This window comes from Tursiops truncatus, chromosome 10 (assembly GCF_011762595.2).
Source record: "Tursiops truncatus isolate mTurTru1 chromosome 10, mTurTru1.mat.Y, whole genome shotgun sequence".
In the NCBI taxonomy this organism is placed as follows: domain Eukaryota; kingdom Metazoa; phylum Chordata; class Mammalia; order Artiodactyla; family Delphinidae; genus Tursiops; species Tursiops truncatus.
In genome coordinates this window covers 61,278,654-61,296,433 of record NC_047043.1, presented here as the reverse complement: position 1 = coordinate 61,296,433, position 17,780 = coordinate 61,278,654, and the positions used below count along the sequence as shown (strand labels likewise).

The 17,780-nt window shown below is 38.1% G+C and overlaps 1 protein-coding gene across 37 annotated transcripts in view; it reads right to left on the bottom strand.

Moving 5' to 3' along the window:
- SACM1L (SAC1 like phosphatidylinositide phosphatase) overlaps positions 1-17,780 on the bottom strand; it is a 97,337-nt gene that overhangs the window by 60,303 nt on the left and 19,254 nt on the right. For 33 of the 37 annotated variants that reach the window (XR_012334583.1, XR_012334584.1, XR_012334585.1 and 30 more), the window contains exons 3-8: positions 17,391-17,465; positions 15,735-15,862; positions 9,522-9,671; positions 6,662-6,721; positions 5,719-5,752; positions 1,341-1,442 (exon numbers count right to left, since the gene is read on the bottom strand). Coding sequence is in view for 2 of the 37 variants with exons in the window: in XM_019946776.3 (XP_019802335.1) it covers positions 1,341-1,442; positions 5,719-5,752; positions 6,662-6,721; positions 9,522-9,671; positions 15,735-15,862; positions 17,391-17,465 (549 nt within the window). In the remaining 35 variants the exon portion in view is untranslated. Of the gene's footprint in view, positions 1-1,340; positions 1,443-5,718; positions 5,753-6,661; positions 6,722-9,521; positions 9,672-15,734; positions 15,863-17,390; positions 17,466-17,780 lie in introns of those variants that run through there. The other 4 variants (XR_002178722.3, XR_002178723.3, XM_019946779.3 and 1 more) reach the window with 2 other exon arrangements.

The window sequence follows — 17,780 nt, the reverse complement described above, 5'->3', positions numbered from 1 at the left end:
ATATAACATTTTGAGGTGTAACATATAACATCAGTGTTTCTGTTAACATATTAACAGAAGGGAAAAAAATTATAGTCAAATCAGCAATAAAATGCCTTCTCAGTACGTTCTAAAATTACTTGTCAGAAGCATGGGCTATACTTGGTTCTGTCCAGAATTCCCATTAAGGAATAATATTTTATTATTTTAAATAAATAAAATATTTTAGTTATTTTAAAGTAGTTATTTTAAAAAGTGAGATTGAGAATAAGAGTGAGATTGTGTGTGTGTGAGAGCGAGTGAGTGTACGAGACATCTTTATGAAGCGATTTCCAATATATATTAAGTTAAAAAAAACCCAAGGTGCAAGAAAATGTACACAGTATACAACCACTGTCTGCAAAAGAAGGAGAACATACTTGGAATAGCATAAAAATTATCTGAAGGATAAGTAAACTAACAACAGATCAGCTGGTCGGGAGGTTAAGATGCAGCAGATGAAGTCAGAAATGAGAAATATTTTTTAACTGCCTATCTTTTTATACCTTTGATGCCTGATCTATGTGACTGCATTACCAATTCAAAACTTTTAATTAAAAAATATGACTCCATCCAAGAAAATCCAGATACAAGGGCATTGCTAACTCTAATCCTGGTTGTGTGATCTTGGCCAGGTCACTAACTAAATGTCTTTCTTCCTCTGCTATATCACCTATACTAAAGGAGATTAACCAAATGACTTTTACAACTTCCTGGCCCAAAACTTCTATGATTTACCTAAGGGTCCATAGGATTCTATTCTGATATACTCTGGCTTAAAAAAAAAAAACAGAGTTCGGGAAACTCATTTTCATAATGACAGTAACCTCTAATACAGATTTTAAAAGCTTCGTTTAAGCAAATTAGCGTGTTGCTAGCACAAAGCCTAAAGAATAAATGCTCAAATGTAAATCTTCAAAGTTGAAGGCATAAGGTCAAATGTCTAGCTTTATACATGCAAAGAAACCAACAGCAATATAAGAAAATACTTTCTCATATGAGTTTAGGTTATTGAAAACTATAGTGAGTTCAGCTATGCTCTCAGACATCCAGCAAATAACATGATCAATTCCTCTTAAAGCAGTAAGAAGCAGCCTACAGTGTCTCATTAACATCTGCAATGTAACTACAGTAGCTGGAGTAAAGTACAGAAGACCTACCTAATTATCATAATGAAGCAGGAGATAAATATTTAGCAAGGCTATCAAATGATAATGAAACAAATAAAATACAAAAGGTTACATTCATGTTACCATGAGCCAAACATTAATTAGAGATAGATATAACCCAGTACCAAATCGTGCTGACAAAATTAATCTCACCTCTTACATAATAGCGGACACCAGCTCTGAAACAACTCCTCCTCGAGATGAGAATCCAATCAAAGTATTTTCCATTAATAGAACATGAGTGCATAGTAATAACTTAACTACATTAAGAAAAATATAACATATTGCAAAATCATATGTATTATTTTCAAATGAAATTTGAATCTATCTACCCTAGTAAGAATGTCTCTGCCTTTAGAAAATAAAAAGGAGAATATGCAAATTTTTGGTTCCTCATGAATATTCACAACCCTTTAGTACTGATTGTGAAGTTTTGTCAAGTCAGTAACCTTATAATGACATACAGTCAGTGTGTTTAAGTGGCTCATTACAGTGTTTCTATTTAAATAATATGATTTCCTTTCCCAGATAGTCTCAACCACTTTCTGAAAGTAAAGAATTAAATATTAACCACATCACAAAAAAATCTTTGAATGAAAGACTTATACATTTAAAATAGATTAACCTTCCAATAAGAAATGGAAAAAAAGGGGGAAAAAGACTAAGCTACTGAAGTTGATATTATATGCATAATTATAATTACCAATAACAGTTGCTAAGTATATAAAGATTTACAGATCAAACTGTAAATTAAAGATTATTCAGAAACAGAATGTATCTCTCTCTTCCTCATAGGTTTGGGTTTGCCCTATGGTTATTTCCTATACATAACATTTTGCTTAATGTAATTTGATTCATCCATTATAAAGCATTAAGAGCATAATAAAATAAATATCTATAAACCTACCTCCGACTTGCGAAAAGTATCAAAGCCCTGAATCTAGTATCTGTTCCTTCTTCATCCCATCCAACTGCCTTCTTCCCCAGAAGCCCTGTGGAGACGATCCCCCTGCCTTCTTAGTTTCATTATATGCAACCATGACGTGAAAACACACAGCTTGCTTTTGAGTTTTATAAAAATGGCACAACACTTAAAAAACTTCAAGTCCTTGTTTATGCCCCCAGTAAGTACCTAAGAGTCATCCTTGCACTGCATGAAGCAGTAGTTTGGTCCTCTTCATTGTTGTGTGCAATCTATAAGAACCATGTCACAACAGCCCTAATTCTTCTGCTGATGGAACTCGTGGTGCTGAGTTTGCTCTAACAGTGGTGCCGTAAACATTTTTGAAAAACCTCCTGTATAAATGTATTATGTATGTAGAGGGGAAGGCCTGGTAAATCCATAAGGAAATGCCAAATAATTTTCAAAATAGTGGTACCAAATGATACTAGCAATATGAATTTCTTGTGATTCATCCCTCTCTATCACCTGGTATCATCAGACTTAATAATGAGTCATCTTGAGCTCCCAATTCACAAACCTTTAAAACCACAGTACTAGAGAAGACTCCAAAGCCGTATTTACTCATTCATTCATTTGGAGCAGGGCACAAAGATGAATCAGACATGGATCTGCCTCTAAGAGAACTGAGTATAGCATGGAATATGTCTCTTTTATGAATCATTTTCTTCTGATTACAAGATGAATATCCATCCAAAAGCATGTAAGGAACGAAAGAAAAAGAAAAATCATGCAGAATCCCATCACCATGACACAACTTTTAAAATGTCGATGTATTTACTTCTAATCTTTTATCAATTAGTGACTCTCAGGGCCATGCACTCCCACTTGGGGATGCCCATTTCACACTTTCTCTTCAACCTCCAGCTACTACTCACAGCTAATGGCACTGCTTCCAATCTCACTGTGAAAATAAAAGCCATCCACATGCTCCCACCACATCTATCTACCTACTAGCCTCCACGTCCACCATAGCTGCTTCCTTTCTACTAGGGCGGATGAGCTGGATGGTGGATAAGCTGTCTATGTCAGGCCTTCGACCTGTGTACTAGACCCCACCCCCTCACACACTCAAGGACATTGCTCCAGCATGTGGCTGTGCTCCCACCTTCTCCAAAATCTTTCTTCCCAGCATCTGGTAACAGCCCCCATTTGGGGAGAAGTGGGGGAAACAGGAACATAACCTCCCTAATGGTTTTTTTTTTTTTTTGCAGTATGCGGGCCTCTCACTGTTGCGGCCCCTCCCGTTGCAGAGCACAGGCTCCGGACGCGCAGGCCCAGCGGCCATGGCTCACGGGCCCAGCCGCTCCACGGCATGTGGGATCTTCCCAGACCGGGGCACGAACCCGTGTCCCCTGCATCGGTAGGCGGACTCTCAATCTAATGGTCATTTTTAAACAACCAGCAGCATATCAGCTGATGAGACTCTCTGCTTGGAAACCTTATTTTCATTTGCTTCTGGGACACTACTCTCAATTGGTTGGTTCTTCTCTTCCTCACTTGCCTTTGCTGGTTCATTTTTCCAACTTCAAATCTTAGAGTAACTCTATATGACTCGTCCTTTCAGTTCGCTTACTTTGGTTCCCCCACTTCAGAAGTCCTTTGTCCTGAGGCCTGTAGTCCGTGGCTCTAGCATTTATTCACTATCTAGAACCCCCTTCAGGCTGTCTTCTTTCTCTACACCTTTTTCTTCTCCATATACATTTCTTCCTTTGATGATCTCATCCCACTTCATGGCTTTAAATGCCATCTATACCCTGAGGACTTTCAAATTTATGTCTCCAAAAAAAAAAAAAAAAAAAAATTTACGTCTCCAACATGGACTTCTCTCCTAAACTCCAGTTCCATTAATCTACGTCTTCTTGACAATCTCTACTTGGATATTTACAGAAATCTCAAGCTCAACATGTCCAAATAGAAGTCCAGATACTCTGGCCTGCCTTCCACCTCGGCTCTTCCCCACCACAATGCATGGCTTCCTTCCACTTACTCTGGCCAAAAATCTTAAGACTCATACTCAACCCTCCTTCATTCCCCATGTATAATTTGTCAGAAAATCCTTTTAGCTGCACTTTCAAAACATATCTAGAACCTGACCATTTTTCATCACCATCAGCTACCGCCCTGGTCCCAGGCAACATCACCTCCATCCTGATTACTACAACTGCTCCTAGCTATTCCTTGCATCCTCCCCTGCTCACCTTTGGCATATTCTCTACATCACTGTCCGGGTGATCCTGTCTTACCATGACAATCCTCTACTCAAATCCCAATAGTTTCCCTTAACAGTTAAAGTAAAAGACAAAGCCTCTAAGGCCCTGCATAATGTGGGTCCAGCAGCCTCTCTGAACACAGCTCCTACTCCCTGTCCATTCTCTGCTCCAGTCACACTCCCGCCTTGGGCCCTTTTTTCTTGCCGATCTCTAAGTACAGGAAACATCTGAGGACAGGTCTAGTCAAAAAGCTACACTAAACAAAAGCCAATGTAAAACTTCAGATTTAAAGCTAAATAGATAAACTTTCTAAAATCACCTAGAAAAAGTGTTCTATAATCTCATTTGTTATTATTTGCCCATTCACAATCTCATTTTGGAATTAAAAAAACACATACACACAACTGGCCCAAACCCTTAAAGCACTACCTAAATAGTACACTTGTTATTATTTTATCCTTAGGAGAACTTAGAGAGCTCCAGGGAAAAACAAAAACAAAAACCAGAATAAACAGGAGCTTTTATCCTGACATTTTCTGCTTTTTATTCCCCCGCAACTGTGGAAAATGTTTCCTGCATTACTTTTCTGTTTTTAAGTATAACAAGCATAATAATTTAAGGAAATCATACTAACATAATGAACAAATAAATCACAGACTGTGTGTTAGTTAATAAGCTTCTTTGTGGGTATGTGATAGAAAGATCCCCTCAGTTTCTGCAGGGCAGAGTCCTGACTATAGGCACTCATCAGCCCATTGTGCTTACCCTTTAACAGCCAGCTCACTTTGCTTCCCTATTTTTATTATGATGTCTATGATAAAGATTAGCTTTAAAAATGAACTTACAATTAGATAACCATTACTCATTTTGTATTTGTACTACACCTCACCCCAAGCATCATTCTTTGTACACCATGTATTTTCATTTTTCTGTGGCTATTTCAAATGAAAAATATAATTTTTAATTGTAATTCTCCTCTCCAACTTGCTGGTTACCCTAGTTCCTAAGTCTAACTTTTTTAATTGCTAAGGAAAATTTTCAATAGGCTAAAACTATTCTTGTTTATTGATACAAAGTCTAATAAAGCCAAAACACAGTGGACATATTTCTTCTTTTAAAACACCAGCCCCAGAGAGCATTAGTCAGTCTAAAGAGTTTATTCTATTAAAAGAAAAAGGTCATTTACAACCAGTATTCTAAGATTTTATGTTAATGGTTTGATATTATTATCAAAAGAGATTTCTACTAATTCTAAAATACTCTCCTCATGTAATATTTGAGACTGTCTTTAAATCTAAATTCTAATAATATTTAAATAAAGGCTGCTAGAAAACTAAAGAGTAATATGTAAGGATACAGCCATATAATACCGGAAGAGCAAACCGATGGACCTGAAATGAAGATGTATGTTATGTTTAGGAATAAATATACTTCAAAAATAATAAACAAAAAGAAGCACTATATAAAATATATTTACAGATGGGGAGGTAATATACAAATAAAACAAAGTAGTAAGCTTATGGGTAACTTTTAATTTTAAAGACATTTCTCTAGTGTAACATTGTCTTTTTAATTAAAAAAAATTAAGTATGTGCTACAATCATTTGGGCTTGAACATTTCCAGATTTTGGAACACTAATGGAACTACATGAAGTTGCAGAATGTTTATCTCCCTCCTTTTCAGTCTTTGCCCGCAACAAGTTCACTGCTCCAGGGAAAAGATATCTCCACATTAATGGTTTGCAGTTTAAACTACTTTTCCCAAAAAAGCAAAGCAAATGCCAAGGGATAATGCCATTAGGCAAATCTGTTTACCTAGATTCAATACATTATGCTTCCTAGGTGGCCTCCTTGTTTACATCTCATTTGTATAAACCAAGAACAGAGGAAGGTGACACCTATGCATGTCTATCCTGGGTGACTGAAGGGAGTCAGGTTCCCATAGGAAGACAAATGCAAAGCTCTCCACTGCCTGGGGAATTAGCTCTGGCCCGATTTCTAACATTATTCATCTACCAAGACCCATTCTCTCTCTCTCACTTATAGAAAGCAATGTATTTATACTGAGGTATTTTTTTCTTTATTTAAGGCTTCTATAGAAGATCTGAGTAAAATAATTAGGCTTCTTCAACCTACAATGATGTGGGAGGGTAGATCGGATCAAAGTCCGTAAGTTATAAACAGAGTTAAATTAGAATTCTTTACCAAAATCCTTGGCGATTAGGTAGCCATTTTATAACATGTATTCAATTAAAACTTGAACTGTAACAAATAAGCTGGTTTTATTTAGTGTACATTACCTCTGGCTGAGCAGAAAGTTCTCTTAGAAGATGACCATTCCATACAAACCGCTGGTCTGCCTAAGAGAGAAGTTTTAAGATTAGTATTCAGTATCTCCTGCCAATTTGAGTTTCTACAGAAAGAAAAGTATAACAATCAATGTCTCCACCTGGTGGCTAGGAGCAGGTCTCTTTGACATGCTGCAAAAAGAACACTTCGGGTATCCCTGTCTCGTTGCCTCAAGCCAGTGCTGCTGGCCCATACAGAAACCTGACAGTCCCCACAGGCTCTTTCTCTTCTATTTAATCAACCACCGAGTCCTAAATCCCCTTCCAGATCCACTTCCTCTTCTACATATCTATTCTCACCACCCCTGGCTAACACCTGATGGCATCCCAACTACTAAAACAGCCTCCCTAGCCTCAAGCCTTAGCCTGGCCCTTCACACCCTTCCTCCACATGCTGCCAACAGTTGTCTAACATGACACGTCTCCTGTCTGCTGGAAATTCTTCACTGGTTCACAGTCATCTAAAGAACCAAATCTTCACATGGCCTAACCAGTCCTGGAATCTGGCAACCCCTACTTAACTCTCTGCTCTCATCTTTGGCCACTCTGACTTTCAAACTATACAGAAGAAACTCCCTCAACAACTCAGTAGACTAACCAATTCTCTTCATTCTCTTTATAAAACACAGCAACGGACACTCCCCTGTCCCCCGTCCCCAGCAGAAAGTCACGAGGAGTGGCTCTTGCACTCAGGCATAACCAGTTGAACGGTACACTTCCTGAGATTCAGACTGTGTGTTCCCAATCAGTTTGTGCCAGTTTTTCTTATTATTCATAACATAATTTAACTATTTTATAAATCAGTGAAATATGACTTAAAAATAAACTGATCTTTCTATAAAGTTGAATGATTTACAACAGAACTTGATAAAAGGCAAGTTGCTAAAAACAAAACTTCTGTTGAATTAGGAGTAAAAATGGCAACTATAAAAGACTGGAGAAACATAGTAAAAATATATGGTATTCTGCAAACAGACTGCTCTGTAAGTGTCAAAATCTTTAAAGAGACTCAAACTGGAAAGCATTATGGATATAATTTATACAGGAAAGACAATTAGGAATCAAGGAACCAAAAACAAAGAAAAGCTTATGATCCTACATCAAAAAATTGACCAATGTAAAATTTTATGTTTTAAGTTGAGATAAAATGTTTATAGTATATATGATTCACTTATCACTTTTGTGATTCCCCAAGTTATGGTAACTTTGACTCTTCTGATTAGCTGACAAAAAATTCCCTCCCATCCCAACAGATGAGATGGCTTCTTCTTCAGTTTAGCCTAATATTGCCACTGCCTCTGACTGGAACCCTCCTTCTCCCACTGCCGCCTCATCAATAAGGCCTATTCATCATTAAGTCTCGGCTCAAAAATCACCTTCCTCTGTACAGTCGTCCCTGACTCCCCCAGACAGAGTGAGTCCCGCCTTCCTTCAGGATCCTACCACACTTGGGTACCTATCTCTGTGACAGCAATTGTCCCTTGTTCTGTGATTGCCTGGACTTCCACTTCCCCAGTAGACTGCAGGCTCCCGAGAGGCAGGGGCATGTCTTTTCATCCTGCGTGGCCGGTGGCTAGTATAGTGCCTGGTACATGGCAGGCATCTGAGAGACATTTCATACCGAATGGAGACTGTAGCAAAAAAGCAAGAGTCTCTTTGCAGTTAAAAGCCAAATTTCTTCATTGCTTAGCCTACGTCTAAACTTACATTGAAGCCTACATATAATCTTACAAAATTATAGACTATAAAGTCTTTAAAAAGCCAGTCAACTAAAATATCGATTTAGGACTTCCCTGGTGGCACAGTGGTTAAGAATCCACCTGCCAATGCAGGGGACACGGGTTTGATCCCTGGTCCGGGAAGATGCCACATGTCGCGGAGCAACTAAGCCCGTGCGCTGCGATTACTGAGCCTGTGCTCTAGACCCCACGAACCACAACTACTGAAGCCCGCGCGCCTAGAGCCCGTGCTCCGCAACAAGAGAAGCCACCGCAATGAGAAGCCTGTGCACTGCAATGAAGAGTAGCCCCTGCTCGCCGCAACTAGAGAAAGCCCACACGCAGCAACAAAGACCCAATGCAGCCAAAAAAAAAAAAAAAAAAAAGATATAGGTTGAGCTATATAAAATGATCATTTTTATTGGTCAAATATGGTCAATTAGTCGCAATTTCGTATGGTCCAAACTAACAGATAACTGACTTTTTTTTTTTGACAGCAGCCTTTTAACTGCTGTCTGTCCCCTAAACGTATCTACTTTTGCTAACAAAAAATCAAGGCAGCAATTATCTAGGTTCCTGAACAGCAGAAATTTTATGTTGAAATCACCTGAGGTCCAGTTTTAAAGAAACACTTAAGTCAATAAAATAACCAAAAACCCCACCCTAAACAAAAGCATATTTTTCAAGTTCTTAAGTTTTTACTTTTCTACTTGTAAAAACCATAAAAAGCACCACTGCAGAAAGAACATCATCCATTAGAACATTAATTTTACAAGTACAATTATGTTGCTAATGCTAATAACCGTTACAACACAGAACACAGAGAGCTAGGAAATTACCAACATTCATGTTTAAGCTAGATTTCTAAAAATGGACCCCTGTGGTTCTCAATCCTGTCTGTGTAACATACACAGATTCTGGGGTCCTGAATTTGGAAATGAGATGTCTATTTGAAACATGGTATACTTTCAAAGCCCCATACATGATCCTGATAGAGCCAGGACTGAGAAAAATCAATATGTATTTTATGGATGAAATAGAGAAAAGCTCCTTAAAATTAAAAAAAAGTAATAATAACTGAAGATTAAGCTTACCCTTTCCAAGAGACTCATTTCCTGGAATTCTGGACTAGTGTTAGACAGCCGCTGCAAAGTATGGGTCAAATCATATGTCGTTGAAAAATAAAATCCATCCACACTCAAGACATGGTTTATCATTGCTAGGAAAGTTTTGTTATCTTGTAACTGTAAACAAAGGAGAGCAAATAATCAGTCTATCTTGTACTTGAAAAGGAATCTATCAACATGACAAAAGAGTGAAAATAAAAACCTGAAAGTTCAGCCCTGTTAAATGCCACTGGCTCAAAGACTGGGCAGGATGCTCACCATTTCCCCAGGACCTGGGACAGTTCCTGATATATGGACAATGCTCCACACCATAGGGTATTATATTAACTGATTAGGGAGACCTCCTTTCCCATTGGTATCCTTCACAATTTTTACTTTAAAGGGCAGAAGAGTTACTTTAACACAACATCACCACCTTACGTTATGACCTACTGCGTCCCAGACACTTTACAGAGATTCTCCTTTATCTTCACAGCAACCCCTTGCTAGTTTAGCATTAATTATCCTCATTTGACAGAAGAAAAACATAAATTCATGAGGGGCCCAGTAACAGAGAGTCAATAATGAGAGAACAATACCATCCTCATTCCTAAGAAACTTTACTGGTTTGGGCTAGTTGGGAAGTAAAATGGAATTCTTTACCAAAAAAAAAAAAGCAAAGACTGAAAAGAAAAGTCCAGGAGAGAGAGAAGTGGCCAAGATGGTAGCGTAGGAAGACCCTGAGCTCACCTCCTCCCACAGGTGCACCAAAACTACAACTATTCACAGAACAACTATCTATGAGAGAAACCTGAAGACTAGTGGAACAGATTTTTCACAGCTAAAGATATAAAGAAGAAACCATGATATGGGTAGGAGGGGTGGAGACCTGGTATAGTCAAGACCCACACTCTCAGGTAGGTGACCCACAAATGGGGAGAATAATCACAATTGCTGAGGTTCTCCCCAGTGAGCAAGGGGTCTGAGCTCCACATCAGCTACTGAGGCCAACGATCTTGCACCAAGAAGACAAGCCCCCAGAATGTCTGGCTTTGAAGGCCAGAAGGGTTTGTGTGCAGGAGAGCAGAACAACTGTAGGAAACAGAGACTCCACTCTTAAAGGGCCCATACAAAATCTCACATGCTCCAAGTCCTATAGCATAGAGGCATTTAAAAGGAGTCTAAGTCAGACCCACTTAGTGATCTTTGCGAGCCTCCTGGAGAGGCAGGAGGCAACTGGGACTGCTACTGGGGATGCAGATGTTGGCAGCAGCTGTCTCAGGGAGTTTGTTCTACCACGAGGACACTGGTGCTAGCAAGTGCCCTTTTGGAGTCCTCCTTCTGGCCTACTAATGCAGGGGCTTACCTGCCCACCGGCAGGCCGGCACCAGTGCCGGGACACCCCAGGGCAAACAACAGAAAAGAACAATGAAACTAAGACCTGTTTTTCTGAAAAGATAAATAGAAATTGATAAACCTTTAGCCAGACTCATTAAGAAAAAAGGACGTAGGGCCTAACTAAAATCAGAAATGAAAGAGGACAAATTACAACCAACACCACAGAAATACAAAGGATCATAAGAGATTATTACAAATAATTGTACACCAATAAAATGGACAACCGAAAAGAAATGGATAAATGTCTAGAAACGTACAATCTCCCAAGACTGAATCGGGGAGAAACAGAAAATATGAACAGATTTATTACCAGTAACGAAATTGAATCAGTAATCAAAAAACTACCAACGAAGTCCAGGATCAGATGGCTTCTCAGGTGAATCTACCAAACGTTGACAGAAGAGTTAACGCCTATCCTTCTCAAACTATTCCAAATAATTGAGGAGGAAGGAATGCTTCCAAACTCATTCCATGAGGCTAGCATTACCCTGATACCAAAAGCAGATAAAGACAATTATAGGTCAACATTACTGATGAACACAAATGCAAAAATCCTCAGCAAAACATTAGCAAACCAAATTCAACAGTACATTTAAAAGATAACACACCATGATCAAGTGGTACTGATCCCAAGAACGGAAGGACAGTTTAATATCCACCAATCAATCAATATGATACACCACACTAACAAACTGAAGAATAAAAATCATATGATCATCTCAATAGATGCAGAAAAAGCTTTTTACAAAATCCAATATCCATTTATGATAAAACCTCTCAACAAAGTGGGTATACAAGGAACATACCTTAACATTATTAATAAAGACCAGGGAATTCCCTGGCGGTCAAGTGGTTAGGACTCCGTGCTCTCCCTGCTGAGGGCCCAGGTTCAATCCCTGGTCGGAGAACTAAAGTCCCACAAACCACGTGACGGGGCCAAAAAAAAAAAAGACCATATATGACAAACCTACAGCCAACATCAAGCTCAACAGTGAAAAGCTGAAAGCATTTCCTCTAAGATCAGGAATAAAACAAGGATGCCCATTCTCACTACTTTTACTCAACATATTATTAGATGTCCTAGCTACAGCAATTAGACAAGAAAAAGAAATCAAAGGAACCCAAATTGAAAAGAAGTAAAATTGTCACTGTTTGCAGATGACATGATACTATAGAAAACCCCAAAGTAAAGATGCCACCAAAAAACTAGTAGAATAGGACTTCCCTGCTGGCGCAGTGGTTAGGAATCTGCCTGCCAATGCCGGGGACACAGGTTCAAGCCCTGGTCCGGGAAGATCCCACGTGCTGTGGAGCAACTAAGCCCACACGCCACAACTACTGAGCCTGCACTCTAGAGCCTGCAAGCCACAACTACTGAGCCCACGTGCCACAACTACTAAAGCTCGCATGTCTAAAGCCCACGTTCCGCACAAGAGAAGCCACTCCAATGAGAAGCCTGCGCACCACAACAGAGAGTAGCCCACACTTGCCGCAACTAGAGAAAGCCCACATGCAGCAACGAAGACCCAATGCAGCCAAAAATAAAATAAATAAATTTTAAAAATACAGAAGTCTGTTGCATTTCTATGCAGTAACAATGAACTAACAGGAAGAGAAATTGAGAAGACAATCCCATTTACAACTGCATGAAAAAGAATAAAATACCTAGGAATAAATCTAACCAAGGCGGTAAAAGACCTCTCATTAGAAAACTGTAAGACACTGACAAGAAAACCATAATTCAAAAGGATACACGCACCCCAGTGTTCATTGCAGCACTATTTACAATAGCCAGGACATGGAAACAACCTAAACGTCCAACGGTAGACGAATGGATAAAGAAGATGTGGTACATATATACAATGGAATATTAGTCAGCCATAAAAAGGAATGAAATTGGGTCATTTGTAGAGATGTGGATGGACCTAGAGTCTGTCATAGAGAGTGAAGTAAGCCACAAAGAGAAAAACAAGTACCGTATATTAACGCATGTATGTGGAATCCAGAAAAATGGTACAGATAAACCTATTTGTAGGGCAGGATTAGAGATGTAAACATAGAGAACAGACATGTGGACACGGGCAGCAGGGGGGAGAGGAGGGTGGGACGAACTGGGAGATTAGGTATGACATAAATACACTACCATGTGTAAAATAGCTAGCTAGTGGGAACCTGCTGTATAGCACAGGGAGCTCAGCTCAGTGCTCTGTGATGACCTAGATGGGTGGGATAGGGGCGGGTGGTGGGAGTGAGGTCCAAGAGGGAGGGGATATAGGTATAGCTGACTCACTTCATTGTACCGCAGAAACTAATACAACATTGTAAAGCAATTTTACTCCAATAAAAAAAATTTAAAAAGAGGAAAAAAATGATACAAACAGACCCATAGACAGAGAACAAACTGGTGGTTGCCAGTGGGGAGGGAGGGGTAGGAAGGATGAATGAAATAGGTAAGGCAGATTAAGAGATACTAACTTCCATTTATAAAATAAGTAAGTCATGGGGATATAATATGCAACATACAGAATACAGTCAATAATATTTTAGTAACTTTGTATGGTGACAGATGGTAACTTGACTTCTCATGGTGATCATTTTAAAATGCATAAAAATACTGAATTACCATGTTGTACACCTGAAACTAATATAATATTGTAAGTCAATTATACTTCAATAAGCAATAAAGGAAGATCCAGTAAAAGCAGTATATCTATTTATTTTCTGATAATCATTTTAGCTGGCTTTCCCAATGAATACCAAGATTGACATTTGTTTTTATCCTTGTTTCAAAAAATAATTTTTAATGTTTGTTACTGTTTAATGTTTAGCAGATGATTAACATGTTAATTCATGTTACGAATCTACATACAAAATTTTTAATTTGGCCTCACTATTTTTGTAAAAAAACAAAAGGTATAAGTAAGCAAAGCATATACAGCAAGGAATGCTAAAATTAGTTACATAGGCTGAAAACAAACTATAGCAATAAAGAAGAAACTGTTCAAGTAAATATTACTAGGCTATTAAATGAAAACAACCATTTTTATTGCCTTAAATTATCATGTCTCATAGAGAATTAATTTATTAATATATTGATAGATATATATACAGTAAGAAAGAAATTTTAAGTTTAAAGTATAAAAACCATACTCTACAGCTTTACTTAGTCAATAAGACAATAGTGCTAGGACTGATTTTTTTTTTAATGTTTATCATAGGTAAGATACATATTTTAGAATAATTAGCTTTCTTTTAAAAACAAACTTTTTGTAATCCTGGGAATAAAAATACAGCTTAAAATTTTTAAAAAGCAAATACTATAAATAAAGTACATTTAGAAAACAAGTACTCAACAGATGTAAATCTCTAAACATAATGTTGACTTAAAAAAGTAATTTTCAAAAACTAGAACAGGGTTAATGCCATTCATGTAAGTTTTAAAATATACTGCAAGCAAAAACAGATATTGTTTGAATATGAATACAGGCAATCTTCACTTTGCATGATAGGGTGGGACTATAAAAATGACGATGTTATCTTAATCTTAATAATCTTAAACTATCTTAATAATCAATAGGAAAGTTAGGATCATTTCGTGACTTAAAATTTTTTTAATCAACACATTAAAAACTCTCCTACTGTAAGTTATAAATGTATAGGGAAATGAAAAAATAGTAAAACGTTGTTTAGTATACTGTCATTTGAAACACTGATAATTAAAAGTATTTTACTTCTGGTCAAAATTTATCAAGAGTAGCCTGAACAGTGCTTGCATTCTTCTCATCATGTAACTTATGATACCATCTTTTCTACACCCTGATGAACTGTCGTACATCTAAGCCTGAACTAGCTTCTAACACTTAATCCTTCGTACTATTAACATCATGAAACACTTCTGTGAGTTCCTTTAGCGTGAAGTTTGTTACCGGCATCACTTGCTCTGGGACATGTTCAACCTTTTCATCACAACCACTTGACCATTCATGTCGATAACATCACCTTCACTGAGACCTCTGGCTGCGTATCCAGAGTCTCTTATTCCCACCATCAGCTATTTCTTCTATACTCTATTCATGTTCAGTTTGAATTTCACTTCTAGAGTCGTCATTTTTTGTTTCATTGCACTTTCATCTTTGGTGAGCTAATTCTTTAGTCAATATATCATGGTAACTGAAATTTAAACTGTGTTGTCGGGAACTGGTGTTAACTAAACTGTGGTAACTGAAATCCATGCATATAGGAACTGTGCAAAAAGAGGACTGCTTGAACGTGTACACATGCACACACACTTATATTCCCATGTGGCAAAACTGAAGAAAGCTTTCTCCCTAGGGAAAGAGGGAATGAAACGGGATGAGTGGAACTTCAAAGATAATTTTTTTTTTAGTAATATATAGGAGCATCCCTTTTATTTTTATCTCTTTTAACATCTTTATTGGAGTATAGCTGCTTTCAATGGTGGAAAGATATTTAATATTTTATTTCTTCACAAAAATGATATGAAGTTAAATCTACGTGTTGACTACACGTGTATTTTCAGTCTGTCCTTTTCTCTCGTATGAAATTTCATATCTAAGAATTGAGTCAGTTAAAAAAAACCCAAGTGCAATAAAATATATGAACAGTTTTTTAAAAAAATACACTTTAGGGCTAGGTATGTAGAGTGACCATGCTCTATGCATTGTTTAAATAATTAGGTTTAAAAGAAATCCATCAAACATTCTTTGTGTTCCACCTCCCTTCCCCATCCACCCCACGGGACTTCTTTGGATTTTGCAATTAGTAAGTGCTTCCAGTTCTTACCTGAATATCAGTTAAGTGCAACATTGTCTTCTTATAAGAAAGGACATCAAAATCTATTGCTTTCCAGATTACATGATTGAAAAATTCACCTATTTTTTTCTTTTTGGTAATGACAATTAGATAATTACCTGCAAAAAAGCAGAGCCAAGTACACATAAATAGAAATAAGGCAACTGTAAAGCCAGAAATAGCAGTCCTTATTCTTTAAAGGCAAGAGTTACGGGAATTCCCTGGCAGTCCAGTGGTTAGGACTCCGCGCTTTCACTGCCGAGGGTGCAAGTTTGATCTCGGGTCAGGGAACTAAGGTCCTGCAAGCCTTGAGGCGCAGCCAAAATAAATAAAGGCGAGAGCTGTGCTAAATAGATAAAGGACCCATACTTTTTGAAAAGCAATCTTATAATTTATGAATAGAAAGACCAGCATATTATTTAGACAAATTTTTACTGAAAGATCAAATTTTTTCTCAGAAAGATAAAAGTAAAAGCTTTTGGTAACCAGAGCAGTGATCCTAGCAGATGGAAAGTACAGACAGAAAACGCTTCTCTCTCACTCTCCTGTCATCCCCAAAGCATACGGGCCTCTGCTAATGCATTTCCCGATGTGTAGCTTAAAGCATCATAGGTCATAATATCTGGCCACTGCAGATATCTACACCTCCCATGTCCTTCATGTCATTCTAAATGGTAGAGAAATGTGCTGGGGCAGTATAACTAACTGGCTACTGCAACATTCCGAAGATGAGTGGTCAGGAATCAAGAAGCGATCCCAGCACCATGCATTAATACACCAACCCTGATCCTGGCCACCTCCTCCTCCCACAAATAAACCAGGGTAAGCCTTTACCACTAGATTAATTATTCACATCTGTTCAAGGCTCTAACCACAAGTGCCCTCCCTGAAAGTTTTCCTATGTACATCTCTCTCCTAGAACTTGTTACATTGTTCTGCAGTAATTTACTATTTAAATGCCTCTCTCACTCAACTGTAAGCTACAGGACAAAAGGGACTTGCATCTTTTATAAATAACATCCAGCACTGTGCCTGATACGATAGGAACTTTTCAAAAGTTCAATGAAATAAAATTTAGATTAAAAACCATCACTTTCCTAATAACACAGAGCCACGGAGTTGAAGGTTTAGAATACTCTGGTCCAGGACTTCCCTGGTGGCACAGTGGTGAAGAATCCGCCTGCCAATGCAGAGGATATGGGTTCGAGCCCTGATCCGGGAAGATCCCACATGCCGTGGAGCAACTAAGCCCGTGTGCCACATCTACTGAATCTGTGCTCTGGAGCCCACGAGCCCCAACTACTGAAGCCCGTGTGCCTAGAGCCCGTGCTCTGCAACAAGAGAAGCCACCGCAATGAGAAGCCTGTGCACCACAATGAAGAGTAGCCCCCGCTCGTCACAACTAGAGAAAGCACGCGCATAGCAACCAAGACCCAACACAGCCAAAAATAAATAAATTAATTAATTAATTAAAAAAAAATAGAACCTCAGGCTTACAAATTTAACCACTTGCTATTTGGGGTATAAATTAATGACAAACACCTACAGATTTATTGCCTAAAGCAAGATATAAAGTGTGCCTTCATCTTATACTCTAATAGCATCGATTTAATTACCTTCTTGTCCATCTTAGCTCATTTTTCTTACCTGCCACCAGATGAATTGTGCCCAGTATACCAAATATTGGTCTTGTGACAGCTGAAGGAGGAATATCTTTCTTGACTTTAAAGAAGAAAGTAAAGAAAAATCACTTAGAAAAAGCTCACCAACTGAAAGAGAAATGTAGTTTCATTTCAATGGTTACTTCAATATGCACGCTTTGTTCTAAGAAAACAATATTCCTTCATTAGTGTTAGACCTCCACTTTGGCAGAATATAAAACAAAGATGTCCATGTTACATATAAAGGTCTCTGCCTGTCTAGAATATGGTGCCAAAAGTAACATGCTTCAGCAACCTCACGACGTAAATTAAGGGTTATTTCCAATGCCAATTTTCAACCAAATTTATTCAATCTCTTGTCAGAAACCAAATCTTT